This window comes from Hypomesus nipponensis, chromosome 4 (genome assembly GCF_054491055.1).
Source record: "Hypomesus nipponensis isolate SF chromosome 4, ASM5449105v1, whole genome shotgun sequence".
Taxonomy (NCBI): Eukaryota; Metazoa; Chordata; class Actinopteri; order Osmeriformes; family Osmeridae; genus Hypomesus; species Hypomesus nipponensis.
Window position 1 is genome coordinate 2,402,819 of NC_140364.1, and position 17,812 is coordinate 2,420,630.

Here is a 17,812-nt window from a genome sequence, read left to right on the forward strand (position 1 = left end):
ATGTCAGAGGTCATATATGTGAGTTTATTGTAGTACAGTACTCTCTATGTTGATGGGGATGATGATGACGACTCAGTATTCTTTGAAAACAAAGTAACACGTGCTTTGGAATGTTCTTCACCTCATGCATTGTGACACACCGATGTGTTGTCAAGGCCTCTGACGTGAAAGATTAGGAGAACATTCACATGACCACTCACCCAGAACAGGCAGAATAGCAGCCATGTCAAAAAGAGGAAGAAAGGTAGGATTAAAAACCTAGCTGAGAATAGTAAACATCTTTGACGCTAATGATAAACTACTGGAGACAAAACTGTCAATAAGACACTTTCAGTATTATTCATAGCCTATACATTCTAGGTGTTTTTTACAGGAACCACAATAACAAATATTCAAATCCAAACAAAACCGACAATAAATATGGTTGTTGATTTGAACTTGATATATGCTTGGCTTCCTCGTGAGGCGTAGAAGAAAACAGGAGCCAACACCGTGTCTAGGAAGAGTTCCAGGTAAATGACTCCTGGCACAAACAGAAATGCAGACATGTATTCAATATGTACACAGACCCACCGCACACACGCGCACCTCTTACCTTCTCTCGTGTGGTCCTGTGGACACAGCGATGGGGTGGGGGCAGAGCCGGAAGGGGCACAGCAGAGGCCTCTTCAGGGTGTGCAGAAGCCAGAAGCAGCTGCTCTCCAGGTCAGACACCAAACAGCCTGTTGTCAATAACACGTGTACATGCATCACAGCCCTTCTTCGAGAAAATGTTTGAATCATCACAACTTAATACTTCAGTCATAAAATGATATGTTTTGGGGGGGGAGTTAAAGTATCCTTACAAGCAGACTTGGGGAATTCTGTCTCTTGGACTTGGCACATTGTACGTAAGACGATAAAGTTTCACGAGCAACATTTGTCACCATTTTGAAGTTATGGTTTGCATATTTCTGCTAAAAATGTTCAGCTCATAAGGAACGAAGATGTATTTGACGAGGACAGACCGCAAGACGAGCAGGACCAATCATTTCAAAATATCTGTACTAGTCCCAGTCGGCAAATAAACTTCAACTCTTAAGATTCCCCACCCTAAAACCGCAGCCTCCTCCTGTCCCTCCGTCCTAGCGCAACCCTGTCCCCGAGGACCAGGCCAGCGTCACCATCGCAGCCCTGGAGCAGATGACGGGCATCCCAGCCGTCTTGCTCAGGGTGGCCATGAAGTTAATCAGTGAGGTGTGTGAGGAGATGCTGATGGTCCTCAACAGCTACCGAGGAAGAGGCCACCTGGTGGACCTCAACACACTGATCACCGGCCGCAGGGACCCTGACATGCCACCAGCTTTTAAAAGGTAGGTTGGCTGACTGCTTGGTCAGCCTGATAGATGATTGGTTAGCTGGTTGGTAGGCCGGCTGGCGGGCCATTTGGTTGGATGATTGATTGAAAGGACGACTTACTATTGACCTACAATCTGTGTTCTATTCAACTGTTTTACCTGGAGGTCCTTTAAGATGTAGGTTGTGACTGATCGGTCGCTTGGTTGATAGACCTATAAACCGTGTTCTACTCGATATTAGCCTAGATTTTTAGGTGGTCGTGCCCCATGAAAAACTGAAGAACCCTTTATTGTTTGAAGTAGCGTCTACTTTGTCAAATATAAGTGCTAAGACATGAATACATTGACCTGTGTGAGGTGAACGACCAGGCTGGTCCGAGAAGGCGTTGACGCCTTGTGGTCCAATGTGGTCGCAGCGTGTTCTGGACATCAGGCTGAGGTGGTCGTATTCATGTCCATCCCCAGGTGGGAGGACTACACCAAGGACGAGTATGACATGTTGTTTGGGAGGCTGACCGGGCTGGTCCTGAACCAGGTTCTGGATGTCTTTGCGGCCGAGTGCAGCGGCAACATCAGCAAACACGTCCTCCTGGCCCAAAAGGGCATCTCCGTGGAGGTGTTCCAGTTCATGCGCACCTGGGCAGATTTCGCCTTGGGCATGTCCTCCATCGACGGCGGGAGGATCGTTCGCAACCCGTGCCCAACAATACCGGAATCTCTTCCGAGGAGGCGGGACTCGGCGGCTCTGCCGGAAGGAATGGCGTCCGAGGACGGCCCAGTCATGTTGGGCATCGGCCAATTGGTTGGCTCCACGTGGGTTGGCGACCAATCGGGGTCATACAGGTTTTCGGTCGTGAAAGATGGGAAACTGGAGGTTGGGGCAGAGCAGGAGATCAAGGCGGAGAGAAAGCGTCTGGTTCGGTACGAGATTCAGAGGCTGGTGGTGAAGACCGTGTTGTGGGCCGTGTCTGACCTCTCTCAGGATGATCTCCCAGACTGTGCCTGCTTCTTCTGATGTCCACCAGCATTCTCCGCTTTCAGCAAGGGCCTCCAGAAATGCTGTAGTTACCCGGAAAGGATATTAACAAATTATTTTTTATAATAGTTATATAATTTATGAATATGTTTTAAAAATTTAAGGCTAATTTAACACTGCAATAAATGCTGGATGAGTCCAGATTCTTGTCGATTTTCTTATTGGCGTGCATGCCGTTTCTCATATGGCCACTAGATGACAGTCTGTTCTTATTATTTGTAATGGGCTCAGTATCATACTATAGAAATGCATATTGCACAGATGGAAAGTCCCTTCTTTTCTCAAACAGAAACTAACACTCCAAACGGCTGAACGAGAAGTAATGAGAAGTACCAAATAAGCTACATGGTACACGATGAGTGCGTGCGAAATGACTAAATGTGGAAGACGATACACTACAGCTGTAATTAGGCCAAATATATCGCCAAAATATTTAATGATGAAAAATTAAAATACATCTACAACGCAGAATGGGAATTTAAATGGCTTACAGCTACATTTAATAAGAAACATGAAACAAAAAATCTTCATCCCCTTCCTATGACTTTAAATACATAGCCTACTATTATAAAACTTTATAAATAACATTAGCTTTTACACTTTAACATGTTGTAAAATTTCACTGTAGTATCCATTTTGTCTCGTCCTCAGGTGGAGTCGAGGGACATTTTGATTTGCCAGAATTCATTATGTAAAATTGAAAGTGAAAGACATCTTCCCAACGCAAAACGTTGACACATTCAGCCATTACAGCTTGCCGTACAGTGTTCGTATTTTCTAACTGGGGGGTAGGCCTACGCGAGTGAAAAAGTCACGTCGAATAATTAAGACTCTTACCTGAGCTTTAAGACACGCCAAACGCAGACGGATTTTCTCATTCAAAGATGCTCAATTCCAGGCCCTGCCAACCCCCAAGTGGAGGTTTTTGCTTTGAAAATACGCGCAGGTGAGTTTTGATCAAGATGATTTATGAAAGTGAGAAGCCTTACCGCAGTACCGTAGCTTTATGAACTAACAGCAATTCATCACAGGAATATTTGATGACATTAACACACGTGTGCGTAGTGTACAGTGTGTACTATCTTAATTGAACTACCAGTAAGATAACTTTAGCTGTCACACCTGTTCCCATCATTGCCATCGGGGAGGTAGCCTAAACCCCATGGTCTAAAGTAAACTACACACTATTCTTTATTTATTTGACAGGAATGCTGTGTTGGAGGGGAGCTTGTCAGAGCAGGGCCTCTGTGCACCCAAAGCCAGGAAGACGGGAACTACAATTGCTGGCATCATCTTCAAGGTGAGAATCACAGGGAACTAAAGGGGAAGCCATGATTGACATCTGCAGCTAATTTAGCTTTGTTGCAGTGAACATCCTATTCATGGCCATTTCTATTCTTTTAATACAGGTATTGGAAATGATAGCTTGGTTTGGTTAGGATCATCCATTTCACCTTCTCTCCCTCTTTCTCCCCTTCTCTCTCCCCCTCTCTCGGGCCTCAGGATGGGGTGATTCTTGGAGCGGACACCAGAGCCACAGACGACATGGTGGTGGCCGATAAGAACTGTATGAAGATCCACTACATTGCTCCGAACATCTAGTGAGTGATTCAGAGACACCCTGCTCCTGATATAGCCCTGTACCCAGATTGAAAATATGACTCTTTCTATTCTGTTCTTTTTGGCATAATGCGTTTATGAACTAAGACATATGTATCGTCCATGTATCTGAGTATGTTCTACCCTACACTACTCCCTTGACTTAGCCCCTGAACCCATGAAGGAGGGGACGGGGGACGGGGGGACGGGTTATAGCTCAGTGGTAGGGTTAGAGCATTTGACTGGAGATTGAGTCTCTGTGGTCAAAACCCCCCCAATATGTCACTATAAGTATTGATAAAAGTGTTTAAATGAATACAGTACATAGAATCACGATACGTTACTCGGGTTTGTCCCCGTAGCCGTGAGTGTGACCTTTGACCTTCTGCAGCTGCTGCGGGGCGGGCGTGGCCGCGGACGCCGATGTCACCACGCAGATGATGTCGTCCAACGTGGAGCTGCACTCCCTCAGCACCGGGCGCCCGCCTCTCGTCGTCACGGTGACGCGGCAGCTGAAACAGATGCTGTTCAGGTGAGATCCAACGGGAGAGGAGGAGGAGAGAGAAGGACGTTCGAAAGAGAGAGTAGGTAGGTGGGGGAGGTGTGGGTGTTCATGAAAGCTTGGTGTGACGGCTTGCTAGTCATCCAAGAGTGGAAATTGGCTTCATCACTTAACCTAAAACTGAAATCAGAAATGAAAAATGATTCAGTCTGAGAAAACAATCTACTGACACTTGAGGCCATCACACACTGCAAGCGAGCGATTCACGGTCGACCGACGCAGGAAAACTCACAAAATACAATCACTTCTGTTGTGTTGAATGGGCCAGCACACTCAAGTAAAAAATGATCAGGAAAACCCTTTTCACATAAGTTGGACATATGAGGGCTAACTTTGCTGTGTAACTGTACACCCTCTGGGTTTAAGGTACCAGGGTCATATCGGCTCATCTCTCATCGTTGGGGGAGTGGACGTGACTGGGGCACATCTCTACAGCGTGTACCCTCACGGGTCCTATGACAAGCTGCCCTTCCTCACCATGGGTAAGCTTACCCTGGAGAACCACCTCTGGACTGATCCTCTTCCCCCTGTCCTCTTCCCTGTAAGACAGACAGACAATCAGGCAGAATCTCATTCCTCATCTCAATTTAGGATCAGTTTACTGTAGGAAGGATAATATATATTTCACTTGTGGAGGCCAACTCGGCTTGAGTTTAAATTAAAGTTCTTACATTTTGAGGGCCACTTTTACCTGACCACATACTACTCTAGGATCAATATATTATATATTCAACATCAATTGGTCAGAGGAAGTGGAGATGAGAGTCAAGATCTTGTCACATTGTTCAGAATCATTTCAGCTCAATACAATACAAATTATTTTATGAAGAACATTTAAAAACTAAAAACGTTGACCAAAGTACTGCACACACAAGAGTAAAAATCACAAAATACATGAAACACCAATCTAAACAAGACAGCCCACGGGAACAACAGCCTAGGCACAGGCCAAAGTCAGCCATATCAGGTTTCAGATGCTAGCAAATAAAAATAACACTCTGGAATTAAAAGATTCTATGGAATGCTGTTCCACACAATCAAGGAGCAGCAACCACAAAGGTGTGGTCACCCCTGAGCTTGAGTATACTGTTTCCTGCCAGGCAATGTAGACAACACCTTTACATCTCTCACAGTTACGTGGATGGGAAATCTCAGGATGGTCACATGTTCTTTACAGGTTCGGGAGCTGCTGCAGCTGTCTCTGTCTTTGAAGACAGGTACAAGTCAAACATGGAGGTGGGAAACATTTCAGTTGTTCTGTAAAAACAAGTCACTCAACGACAGATCATATTTGGTTCTGTCCTCATATCTCTTCTCCTCCACCGAAGTGAGAGAGATACTGGTTGTCAGACCATAAAAAGATGAACAACAAATAAAAGGTTTGCACACCTCTCATCCTCATCATCGCTTCCACTATACCTCGTCTCCTCTCTCTTCCCCTGCTCCTCTCCCCCTCATCCACCCTCTATGTCCTCTCCCATCTCCCCTCCTCCCTCCCTGCCTCCACACGCCTCTCCTCTCTCCCCCCCTTTCTCCTCCTCTTTCTTTCTCTCTTCCCCTTTCTACTCTCTCCTTCCCCCTCCTCCCTCCCTCCGCCCATCCTCCCCTCCAGCTGGAGGAGGCTAAGTGTTTGGTGAGAGATGCTATCACCGCGGGGATCTTCTGTGATCTGGGATCAGGCAGCAACGTGGACCTGTGCATTATCACTCAGGCCGGCGTGACGTATCACAGGGGCTTTGACCAGCCGGTACAGAAGGGGAAAAAGTGAGTTTTTACTTGATTGATCATTATCATTTTCCTATCAAAGCCTAAGTTTATTGTCATACGTGTGTTCATCGAGGGCAGATGTGAGATCTGTCTCTGTCTCTCATGCATACACTTTCTTTGTCCTCTCGCATCTCTCTCTGTTACTCCAGCTTTCGCTTTCTTTTGCTCTGTCACTTCCTTTGTGTATCTCTCTCTTCCTCCTTGTCGCTCTCTCTTTCGTACTCCCTCAACGTTTATGCTTTGCTCTGCCGTTGGTTCACATCCCAATCCTTCTCCTCTTCCTGTTTTCAGAGAGGGACAGTACAAGTACAAGCCTGGAACCACAGCAGTTCTGACGGAGACAATCACACCCCTCCCATTGGACGTTGTGGAGGAGTCTGTGCGTCTCATGGACACTCAGTGAAACACTAACTTACCGTACGCTTGATGAAAGTCATTTTAAACAGTCAACTAATTGTGTTTTGCATAGGGCTGCATTTTGAGAAGTCGTATTTACTTGTGTCTTGACAGCGCTCTTGGATTTGATTTTGTGTTGCTAATACAAAAACTTGTTTTAATTTGTCAAATGGTGTGGTTTTTGGGGGGGGTTTAGAATAGGAATGTTCTGCTTTTATTGATCTGGTGTACCAGGTACCCTCTCAGATAGTGTGATATGGTATGTATTTTTGTGTTATTTTTATGTCAGTATGACCCAATTTCCCAGACATGGATTAAGCCTAGTCCAAAAGTAAGACAAATAATATATGAAGATCTCCATTGTAAACGTGTTTAGGTTAGGACTAGGCTGGGAAACTGGGCATAGGCTATATGTAGTTAGTAATAGTGATATGTGAAACGTTCCGGACACTAATAATTGAGGAACACAACAAACCTCAGCCCTTTAAACGGTATTCGTCCAATTATCGTTCAACTGAATGCTCTCGACACAGATCCGCTGCATCTATTGGCTCAGCAAGGAAAGAACGGAGCAGCGCGTGGTTTGAATTCTACTTGGTTCTCGGTTGTATTTGAGAGTGAATTGATCAGTCTTGCTGGAAGGCTAACATTGAGTCCGTTCGCTTCCCGAGTCATTGATACAGCAGACCCAGTCTTTATAACCAATTGGTAAGTATATGATTGGCTGTTTTAGTCCAATATACATGTTGCTTGCTAACTTTGTTTAGCATGTGCGTCGAGTTTAGCCAACCTATCTGCTGTGTTCAGGATTCCCTGCACGATAATCCTCAGTATACAGGCACGTGCAAAACAGTTTGGCAAGCTAACTTATTTTTTGTAACTTATTTTGTTTTTATTTTGGCTGTTTTATGTGGTTTTTCATTTAAACGATTGAAAACGTATTTATCCCCAACTTCTGTCCAGTCGTCCCGCACATGCTAATTATGCTAATGCTACAATAAAAAGTGAACGTTTACTGTTTCAGGAAGTAAATGTACAGTACTTAACATCGTCAGTAAATAATGCATTGCACATTGTCACACAGCTGTGTTTTTGTTGCACTGTTAAAAAAAATATTAGCTTTTGATGAAATTTGGAACTCTTGTATAGTAGCCATACTCCCTCTGTTATCCCAGACTTGTTCGGACCGTAAAAAGCGTCTGGCTGGGATTTCTATATTTGAGGTTGTCCGTGATTCGGCTTTAGCTAGTTGCATTATAATGTCGGTCTTACTTCATTGTTTGTGCACGCATGTTTATATTGCTAACCCGTCTTTGTAAGTCCCGCCTTCTCGTACTGTCAAACCCTGTCTGTCAATCCGCAAACAAGCGAAGCGTTGTTGCGGTCGGCATCACAGTTGCTTGACGGTAGCAGCAAGTGACAGCTTATTGGAAACAATGCCCAAACGATGTATCATATTTATGTTATGCTTTAAGTGCTTTTTTCCGCTGTAGCTACAACAGTTTGCATTCATCCATGTTTGCGTTCAACCATGTTTTGAATCATGTTAAAACCATAATATGGTCACCCTACTCTTGTGATTACATTGGGAGTTTGTCCTACTTACAGACTGACTATTAACGTAATGATAATTAGTCCTCAGGTTTGGTGTCGGAGGATGCGCCGAGACACATCTGCCAGCCGACGGAAAGGCAACACGCCGAAGCGTCGGCCACCACTGCCACCGTCGGGGCCGTCCGTGTCCCGCTCCCCGCGTAGAAGCGGTCCCTCAGGTGAGGAGGGAGAAGCATGAGGAAGAAAGACGCCGTTAAATCGCAGATCTAGCTCGAACCGAAACATAAGAACATACTATTTCAACGCCTCCAACAGTTGACCATTTCCCAGTCATGGAACCCTAGAGAAAGAGTCAAATGTCCTGGGAAATTATTTTAACATTCTGTGTTTTTCTTTAACTGAGAATAAACTACTAGAGCTCCCCAAAACCAATAACATTGCAATAAGAAAGAATTAAGTTATGTTCAGGATCATATTAAAATTCAAATGGTAGGTTTATGGATGAGAGTATTTGAACACAGCCCCCAAGTCACCCCTTACCATACCACAATAGTTGCACAAAGATCAAATTGTCATAACTTCTTGGCATGTAAAAGATAATTTCATAGATCAGTATTATTGACATAGACAGCTGTCTTTTAAATTGGACTTCCACAGGGAGGTGCGTGTATGGCGCAATACCTGCCAGTAATACCATACCGAAAGTGTCATGGGAAACTTCTGGAAAATGATCTCTAGAAAAGTGTCATCTCTTGTCTGTACAGTGCCCAGTTCGCAAGCTAATCAAGGCTGAGACACACAGGTTCTAGGGGTCGGATGTAAGCCCAGGTGAATGTACAAAGCCTGAATACATCAATGCTTATGTTAGTACTTATTATGTACCTGGCTGGGTTCACTGAACACTTTCCTTCAGAATTAAGTGAATTGAATTGAACAGAATATTCAGCTGGTGAAGCTAGTACCATTTGAACAGAATATTCAGCTGGTGAAGCTAGTACCATTTCTACCCCACCTCAGCACCTGGTGCCTCGCCTCGCAAGAAGAGGAGGTTCCGTCCAGGAACCAAAGCTCTCATGGAGATCAGGAAGTATCAGAAGAGCACCGACCTGCTCTTGAGGAAGGGTCCTTTCTCACGATTGGTAGGTGTAAGCCTGAAAAAAATAATATATATATATATATATATCATTGATATAAACTCCCCCCCACACACACATTCCTTCATAATCTTGTTTTTTTTCTCCCAACCGTTTGTTCTGGGTGCATCAGGTGAGGGAGGTGTGTGAGACATATGCCAGAGACTTCATGAGGTGGCAGGGGCTAGCTCTCCAAGCCCTGCAGGAGGTAAACGGGCCCTTGTTTATTTCTCTTTGCTTATTTACGGCAGTGCATCATGATTTTACGCCGGGGTGCAAAAACATGTTCATTATAGAGTTGACTAAACAATAAATCAACATTCCCATCTTTCTTTGTTTTTTCCCTCTGCATTCCTTCTCTGCATTGTCTCTCTCACTGTCTCATGCTCTCTTCTTCTATATCCTCTCTCTCTACTTTGTTTCTCTCTTTCTTTCTTCCATCCACACATTTCCTTTTCCACCCCTCAAAGGCTGCAGAGGCTTTCCTTGTCATGCTGTTTTCGGATGCCAACCTGTGTGCCATCCACGCCAAGCGTGTGACCCTGTTCCCCCGTGACCTGCAGCTGGTCCGACGTATCCGCGGGGTGGAGAGTCTCTGAGGGGGGGGGGGCCTCCAGATGGGACATCAGCACTGAGCACGATGCATTTATTTTTGTTTGTTTTTCAAGCTTTTATCCGCCTTAGTTCTTAAGGCTTGTAATGAATCAAAAACTCTGGAGGTTGACATTTGAAAGACTCACGTTCTGTTCCAGGTTTGAAACGGACACACATTTTGCTTAAATCAATGCTTTTTGGTGCTAGGTGAGCCCTGCATGATGCTTTTATGCCATATCTCCTTGAAGCCCTGATAATTGTAGATGCTTAGCATCACTAACTACATATCTTTCTACAGACTCCCTCTGATCAATCCACCTGAACTGGCGTATGCATTGTGACAGTATCCGCATTTTAAGCACTTAGGGTTTTTATTTTTATTTTTTTTATTCTTTAATCACACGTTCCTATTCAGACAGGACCTGGTTAGCAGTGTTTTATTAATTTACCTGTAGACTTTGTTGACAGAGACATTTGTGTATTAATATTGTAGTAAGCAATGTTGTATTTTTATGTAAATAATGTTGTATTTTAAATGCAAAACTGTTAAATGGAGTTTGATTTAAAGCCTGTGTGAAATGTTACTGGTGAAGATAATTGTTATGCGTCTTTATGTAACTGCCTACAATAAAACAGCTGCTAGGTTTTAGAGGGGGTAGTGGGACACATGGTCTTGCACCTTTCAGTTTGTGGTATCTTAAAACTGGACCCAAGTGCCCTGGTATTGGCTCTCTGGATTTAATTGGTCCCTTGGGACCAGTTTCCTGGTGCCTCGGTCCCACCCGTCCTTCCTGCAGCCAATCAGATCTTCTCCCACCTGCGTCGCGAAGCACCTGTCGGTTCTGTTTACAGGTGTTCTGGAAAATCACCTGGGACTGAAACGCAGACTGGGGACCATTTAGTAGGCAAGCTGTTAAACGACACGTCAGTTGGAACTGCGGAACCGAGGCTGAGCATGTTGTTAGCCAGAACCCTGGAGAACTTAGACTAGCAAACGTTTCTGGGAGTTAAAGTGGAGTTTAATGTGTGTGAATAGAGAAGACAATTTGGGGATTTTATCTCAGGACTTTAGGGGTGCCCAGTTGTAGAAGGGAGGCTGCTTCTGAATGTGATCCAGTCCGAGGCTTCACAGGAAGTATTGTGACTTGGTTGTAACTCATCCTGCAAGGTAAGCCAATTTGCAACTCAGATGTCGTAAACTTGATAGTTTGACTTTGGTTCTACTAGATGTAGTGAAATTGAAATGTTAAATTTCCTTGAAATTTGTGAATATTGAATGTGACATAACTCCTGATATGCTGGTGCTTGGTAAATTAGCCAAAAAATTAATGTGTATATATATACTGTATCTTGTGTCCTTTTGCAAATAAAATTATTTTGAAATATTTCTGTTATTGTAGTGAGTTTTTGGGGTCAATGTTTAAATCTTGTTCTTTTACCTCTGTCCCCAGGGATGATGTCACAAGACGATGTCACCCTTGAGGGCCTGTTGTATGGCAGTGTCCATGGCAACAACTCAGATGGGGCAGAGACCGAGGCTCAAGTCACTAGCCATGTGGGAGAAGAAAATTCTTCAGCCAATCACATAAGAGTCAGTCAAGTCCCTAGTTTCCTAAACAGGTTCTGTCTTAAAGTATCTTTAATGTATTGACTCTGAAGTCATTATTGAAAACACTCGGTTTCTAAATGAATCCTGAGCCTGGTGAAATATGTGTTACAAACACAATCTACTCACAGAAAATCACCATAGTAGGCCCAAATGCTTTCCTTTTTTCTCCATAATTGTCAGGTTGAGGATTTAAGCGGAGACTTTTGAGACCCAACCATGGACTTCTTTTTCTTGTCTTGTTTTTCTAGTCTCCACCCACAACTATTGATGAGCCAATGGTGTGTGCCGGCTGTGGGGGGCCTGTGTGTGACCGCTTTGTCCTATTGGCTGCTGGGCGGGCATGGCATGAAGCGTGTCTCCGCTGCAGCCAATGCCACTGTGAGCTGCAAATATACCCTACTCTCTACTGTCGAGACGGCAGTATCTTCTGCCAGCAGGATTACTGCAGGTCAGGCTGCTGTCGATTGTAACACTGGTCGCAAATCAATAATGTATTATTTCATCCGATGGTGTGTTTACTTAGCAGGTAATGTATTTGTTTCGCAGTCAGTTTTTACTGAAGTACGGGGGGGGGGGGGGGGGTTAAATTTGTCCTGTCACCTCTTGATAGGCAGTCCAGTGCTCTACCACTGATATATACCCATCCTGATGAAGGCTCCCTACATTCATTGATTCTTCTCATCCAACATCATTTGAATCTGGTGTGCTAGATTAGGAGGACAGAACTGAGGCCAGGGCCAGAGTGCGTCTCATTTTCAGCCCAGGAGTTTTGTGCCTCAGAGCAGCTCACTTTAGTTCACAACCTATGAGCCTATAGGAGATTTAAAATTACAGGCCCCCACCCGCCCCCTGCCCCGCCCCCTGCCCTGCCCCCCAAGAGAGTAACCTAAATGAGTTTATGATTTGTTGATTTTAAATTATTGTGCTTATCGACCCTGTCACTGGCCCTTGTGGCCCAACAACTAGCCCGGCCCAATGGGAATCTTCCACTTACTCCCAATTAGCCACTCCAGACTTGGCTGAGGCCTACAGGATGGTTGCCATCCAGTAACATGGCTGGTCTGCTGTACAACTTCTATAACTAACAATAAACAACTAACAAGTGCAAATGATAATAATCTCGATATAAGTGGTGTCCTGTCTAACCCTGACCAGAATTTTCAGCATTGGACGCTGCGCCCGCTGCTCCCAGCCAATCCCCTCGTCCGCCATGGTCATGAGGTCTGGTGAGCTGACCTTTCACCCTGAGTGCTTTTCCTGTCAGGTCGGTGAAATGTCTATCTTCTCACTGTAGCTTACAGTGCGTGAGCTTGCAATGTTACACATTGATACAGATTGAACTAGATCTGATTCAATTGGGCCTTACTTTGTGTCTCTGACCTTGTACTAGATCTGACATTGGTCTTTGATTGGCTACTTGACGCTATTTGAAAGCTATTGAGGTGTTTGTTTTGACTCAGAGAGTGGGCACTTATTGGATTTGTCTATTTCTCATTTCTGTAATTGCTAAGGGTGAGATAAATAAAGGACACTTGAATCATTTTGCCCAATTAGAAGTATTTGACCTATGCACTATATAAATCCTACTCATCTGGCAACTCCACAGGAGTGTGATATCACACTGTTGCCTGGCAACTTGTACTGCCTGCAGGGCGAGAGTGTCTATTGTCAGTCTCATTACCACGACGACAGCACGGCCAGGACCACCCCCCCACACAACTTGTACCTCAAACAGGCCCTTGAAGAAGGTGAGATAGAAAGGACCAAGGATGACACAGCAATAGATCAAGTCAATTAAGTCTGCTTAAGATAAGCCTGCTTTAATGATGTCTACCCTAACATCCAACGTTTAGAATACTTAAAGCTGCGATTTACAAATCCTTTCATTGGTTTGGCTGTTTAAAGACAAACTATAAAAACATTTGCTAAATGTGGCTTTATAGATGTACAGTAACTGCCCCACTGCAACTCACATGCCAACTCATTTGGCCACACCTCTGAAACAGGGGAGGAGTCAGTCAGTAGCCCTGAACCACGATTGGACGATGGAGTCCCTAGAGGGCGGGCGCAAAGGCAAACCAAGCGAATCAGGACGTGTTTTCGCAGCGAGCAGCTGCGTGCCATGGAGTCGTATTTCGCTCAGAAGCACAACCCGGACGGCCGAGACTGGAGCTGTCTGTCTCACCGAACCGGTCTGCCCAAGAGAGTTCTGCAGGTAAGACTCCTCCTTCTGCACTGCATTCTTCCTGGGAACCACCCTTCCATGGATTTCAACAACAACATCCTTGTGAGCAGTTTATTACAAGTGGACGTTGTGCTTACCTAGAAAGTTGAACTAACTTTCTGGCTATCTCGCACTGTCTCACTCACACACAGGTATGGTTCCAGAATGCCAGGGCCAAGTTGAGACGGGCCCTCTCGGCAGACGAGTCCCAGAGCAACTCACCTGCTCCCCCAAGGTCCGACACCATGGCAACCACATCCCTGTCCCCTGTCGGCCCCTCCCACCAGCAACCCCAGGACTTCCAGACCAGCACCATCAACCAATTAGAACTCTCCCTCCTCACAGCCCCTCTCAGTGACCCGCCCCAGAGCCCCACCGACCAATCATTGATGCTGAAAGATTCCTTGTACCTGGACTACAGATGCCATGGTGCACCATGCCTGTCCTTCTCTGATGACCTCTGACCTTGGTGAGTGCATGGTGGGGAGAGATGGGGGCTCTGAACTTAAACAGCACTTAAACACCTTGTTACTCTTAGGCTTTGTGGAGTTAGATGACACCTCATGTTATGTCACGGTGTGATGACCGTTTATTTCAAGGTCAAGTTTAGCTGAATTGCACGAACATTTAGCACAAAACGATATTACTATAATAAACACAATAGTTTGTATTATTTACATTTTTTATGAAGTTATGTCATCCTATCTCATGTATTATAAGTAGGGTTAGAAACAATTTCAGGTGTTGATTACTAGAATACAGTGTGCAAAAACGTTGTGTTTGAACTGATACTCTACCATACAAGTCACTGTAAATGTTTCTGTCTTTTGCACATCGTGCACGTCTCCCTGAACTACAGTTCACATGACTTGCACAATGCATACTTTGTTTGTCAATAAAAGCAACAAATGTCGGCCATGTCTGGTTGTTTTGGTCTATCGCATAACATCAGTAAGCATTGGCATCGTCACCAGGATCTGTTTCTAGATGACTTATAAAATCTTTGATCTTGAATTAATCTGAACTCATTACATTTAGTCATTTCACAGATGCTCTTGATAGTGAATTATAGTAAGTACAGGGACATTCCCCCGAGGCAAGTAGGGTAAAGTGCCTTGCCCAAGGACACAACGTCATTTGGCGCATCTTCAACCTTCTGGCAACCTTCTGATTAATAGCTCGATTCCCTAACCTAACCGCTCAGCCATCTGACACCCTTAAGTAAATGCTTAACGGTGTTGTTCTGCTTTAACATACCCAGCATGGTACCTCTTGTGCCACAGAACCTGTTCACTCCATGGTTCAACAGAAACATACAATGCACCTGGGTGATGAGACATGGACCTGGGGAGCAGAGTGGAGCTGAGTGATGAGACATGGACCTGGGGAGCAGAGTGGAGCTGAGTGATGAGACATGGACCTGGGGAGCAGAGTGGAGCTGAGTGATGAGACATGGACCTGGGGAGCAGAGTGGAGCTGAGTGATGAGTCATGGACCTGGGGAGCAGAGTGGAGCTGAGTGATGAGACATGGACCTGGGGAGCAGAGTGGAGCTGAGTGATGAGACATGGACCTGGGGAGCAGAGTGGAGCTGAGTGATGAGACATGGACCTGGGGAGCAGAGTGGAGCTGAGTGATGAGACATGGACCTGGGGAGCAGAGTGGAGCTGAGTGATGAGTCATGGACCTGGGGAGCAGACTGGAGCTGAGTGATGAGACATGGACCTGGCTTAGATCCTGTAGAGATCACAAACACCGACATCATCATCTACCAACACCGTACATTATAAACTAAACAAAGCCACCCAAATTGATTTAAAACACTAAGATTTCAGCTGTGGGGAGTCTCTCTGGCTTGTAAATAAATAATGATGTCCTTAACGTTAGCAACCTGGAAAGGGTTCTAACTCACTCACAGGACATGGCTTTCTGACCCCACCTCTACAGAATAAACACAACAGATATGATTTCAGGGTACCGACCGAGATGACGATCGCGGCCCACAAAGGATCTGAATCGAGGTGAGGAGAAGCCCAGACAACAATGGAATTCTTCCAGGTGTGTCTGCATCCCCCCAGTGAAACCAGCGTAATGACGACAAACTGTTTTCGTACTTCTTACAAAAACCTTAATGAATTGCCACACCAGACCGACAATCAAGCAACAGTAATTGGCACGCTAGCGGGTTCCTCGGTTAAACGGCCCCTGTTTCCAAGTTGGAAGAATGTAAGTGATGGAGGGATGCATTGCAAGGAGTGCGTCAGAGGGTCTAAGCACCAATCAGCGATGGCGCACGCTGTGGACATGTCAACTGATATCAGCTACGATGAGTATTTAAAGGCTTAGAGAGCCAATCTGAGGAGACACACACACAGACAAACACTGAAAGGTAAGGTACTTCTCAGATTATATCATGTCGTGTAAACTACGGAAATAGTTCATATAAGTAACTGGGGTTAATAGCTGTGGTTGAAGTTGTATTTGAGTTTCTCTTTTGTTTCACTTTTTGTTGTCTTTGTGTTTGGGTTAGGTATTGATAACATATAGAACATGTTAGATTTCATACAGTAGCTAAATGTGGTCTGCATACCCACCATACTGATAATTACCTTCGACCACAGTGTATGTGACTCATTGTGTAGTGGTCATGTTGTAGGTACTTAGGGGGGTTGTCCTCTGATTGACAAGACATTAAAGTCATTTCATCAAAATGCACGGGTAGTGTCAACTTTCTATTCCCTGTGTTTCCAACACCCGGATATAAAAAGCTTTTTGGTTACTTTGAATAACTTGTACATTTCCCCTTTAATTTCTTCAGATGAGGCTACCATCTTACCAACTGGGCACCTCACAGCCCATGCTCGCCCTTCTCTCCCTGGTCCTCCTGGCCCCTGCACCGGGGGCCAACACACACCCCCACTTCCCTGCTGCCGTCCTCCCCACGTTGGAGCACCCTGACTGGGAGGCTGCTTTACTCCAGCTCCAGGCTTCTCTAGATGTCCCCGGGAGCCTCCGGCCATGGGGCCCGCTGCTCGGCGTGGGGCCTGGAGACCCCCGCCTGGGCCTCCTCAGGGAGCTGGGGGTGGAGGACGCCTGGGGACAGGAGGCCATACGACGGGGCCAGAGAGGGGAGCTGGAGAGGAGGCCACTGGGGCCGTTTCCGGGGCACCCAATGGAGACCCTGCATTATCAGGAAGGAGGGGAGGAAGAGGGGGAGGTGGGGGGGAAGAGGAACGAGGCCCTGACGTCCATTGCTGGAGGTCTTCAGGCCTTCAACAGGGAAAAGGGGGGCTTTGGGTTCCGCTTTGGGAGGAAGTGATGGAGAAGGAGGATGAGAGAACATGGAAAGGAGGAAAAAGAAACGGGACTCAAAGGTGGGGAAGGAGAATAGGGGGTGAAAATGCGGTGGGGTGTTGAGGGGTGAACAGGAAGAAAATAGGAGGTGGGGGTGACCGCGAAAAGGGTACTAAAGTCAGACCACAAACTGACCAGTAGAGCCATCGAGTATTCTATCAGTAAAATGTGACCACTGTGTCCAAGTGAAAGTACCAAGGGATTGAAAATTCTGAGCAGAGGGACATTCTGCTCTCATCTTTGTAAATCCAAAGTCTGCTGTAAGGACAAATCAAAGTCAACGCTGTCAGTTAATAAAATATTACTTGAGAGTATGAGATTGTGAATGCGTTGATTCATTGTGCCATCTGTTAAGTATTTGTTGTACTCTGTGCTAAACAATTGTGTCTGAGTGTCACATCAAAGCCAACTGTGGCACTATACAGGGACACTGAACTTCTGCTATTCTCAGAAAGAGTCTAAATATTACTAAATCTAAATTACTAAGTCTAAATATTACTAAATAAATTCTAATATGAGAAACGGCGCCTCTAATTCTTGTCTGAACTTTCACTGTTTTTTTTTTCAATAAGTTTGATTGATCTATTTTCACAGAAGTCAATAAGGAAAGCTTGCTTCACCTAATGCATTTTGCTTGGATTGGACGGG

General features: G+C 45.3%; 4 protein-coding genes across 7 annotated transcripts; all 4 read left to right on the plus strand.

Annotated features, from left to right (window-relative positions):
- Positions 1 to 145: 145 nt before the first annotated feature.
- psmb10 (proteasome 20S subunit beta 10) lies at positions 146 to 6,867 on the plus strand. 4 transcript variants are annotated; one of them, XM_084695633.1, is made up of 11 exons: positions 146 to 244; positions 472 to 512; positions 624 to 705; positions 1,129 to 1,352; positions 3,580 to 3,673; positions 3,877 to 3,974; positions 4,364 to 4,504; positions 4,901 to 5,016; positions 5,712 to 5,770; positions 6,147 to 6,298; positions 6,593 to 6,867. In XM_084695633.1, exons 1-11 carry the CDS (start codon positions 224 to 226, stop codon positions 6,702 to 6,704), a joined length of 1,140 nt encoding a protein of 379 aa, XP_084551759.1. In that variant the 5' UTR covers positions 146 to 223; the 3' UTR covers positions 6,705 to 6,867. The 4 variants fall into 4 exon arrangements, with proteins under 4 accessions (XP_084551759.1, XP_084551760.1, XP_084551758.1 ...); XM_084695634.1 differs by having other exon boundaries at positions 175 to 244; positions 466 to 512; XM_084695632.1 differs by lacking the exon at positions 472 to 512 and having other exon boundaries at positions 178 to 244; positions 568 to 705.
- Positions 6,868 to 8,354: 1,487 nt separating this feature from the next.
- On the plus strand, positions 8,355 to 11,363 carry cenpa (histone H3-like centromeric protein A). Its single transcript, XM_084696088.1, has 4 exons — positions 8,355 to 8,473; positions 9,270 to 9,390; positions 9,518 to 9,592; positions 9,855 to 11,363. Exons 1-4 carry the CDS (start codon positions 8,355 to 8,357, stop codon positions 9,981 to 9,983), a joined length of 444 nt encoding a protein of 147 aa, XP_084552214.1. The 3' UTR covers positions 9,984 to 11,363.
- Positions 11,364 to 11,422: 59 nt separating this feature from the next.
- LOC146294981 (LIM/homeobox protein Awh-like) lies at positions 11,423 to 14,718 on the plus strand. The gene is made up of 6 exons (XM_084696087.1): positions 11,423 to 11,569; positions 11,836 to 12,035; positions 12,743 to 12,851; positions 13,194 to 13,335; positions 13,594 to 13,802; positions 13,964 to 14,718. The coding sequence occupies exons 1-6, from the start codon at positions 11,432 to 11,434 to the stop codon at positions 14,273 to 14,275; spliced, it is 1,110 nt and encodes a 369-aa protein (XP_084552213.1). The 5' UTR covers positions 11,423 to 11,431; the 3' UTR covers positions 14,276 to 14,718.
- A 1,910-nt stretch (positions 14,719 to 16,628) lies between these two features.
- Positions 16,629 to 17,129, plus strand: qrfp (pyroglutamylated RFamide peptide). The gene has a single exon (XM_084696510.1). It carries the CDS (start codon positions 16,629 to 16,631, stop codon positions 17,127 to 17,129), a length of 501 nt encoding a protein of 166 aa, XP_084552636.1.
- The last annotated feature ends 683 nt before the right edge of the window (positions 17,130 to 17,812 follow it).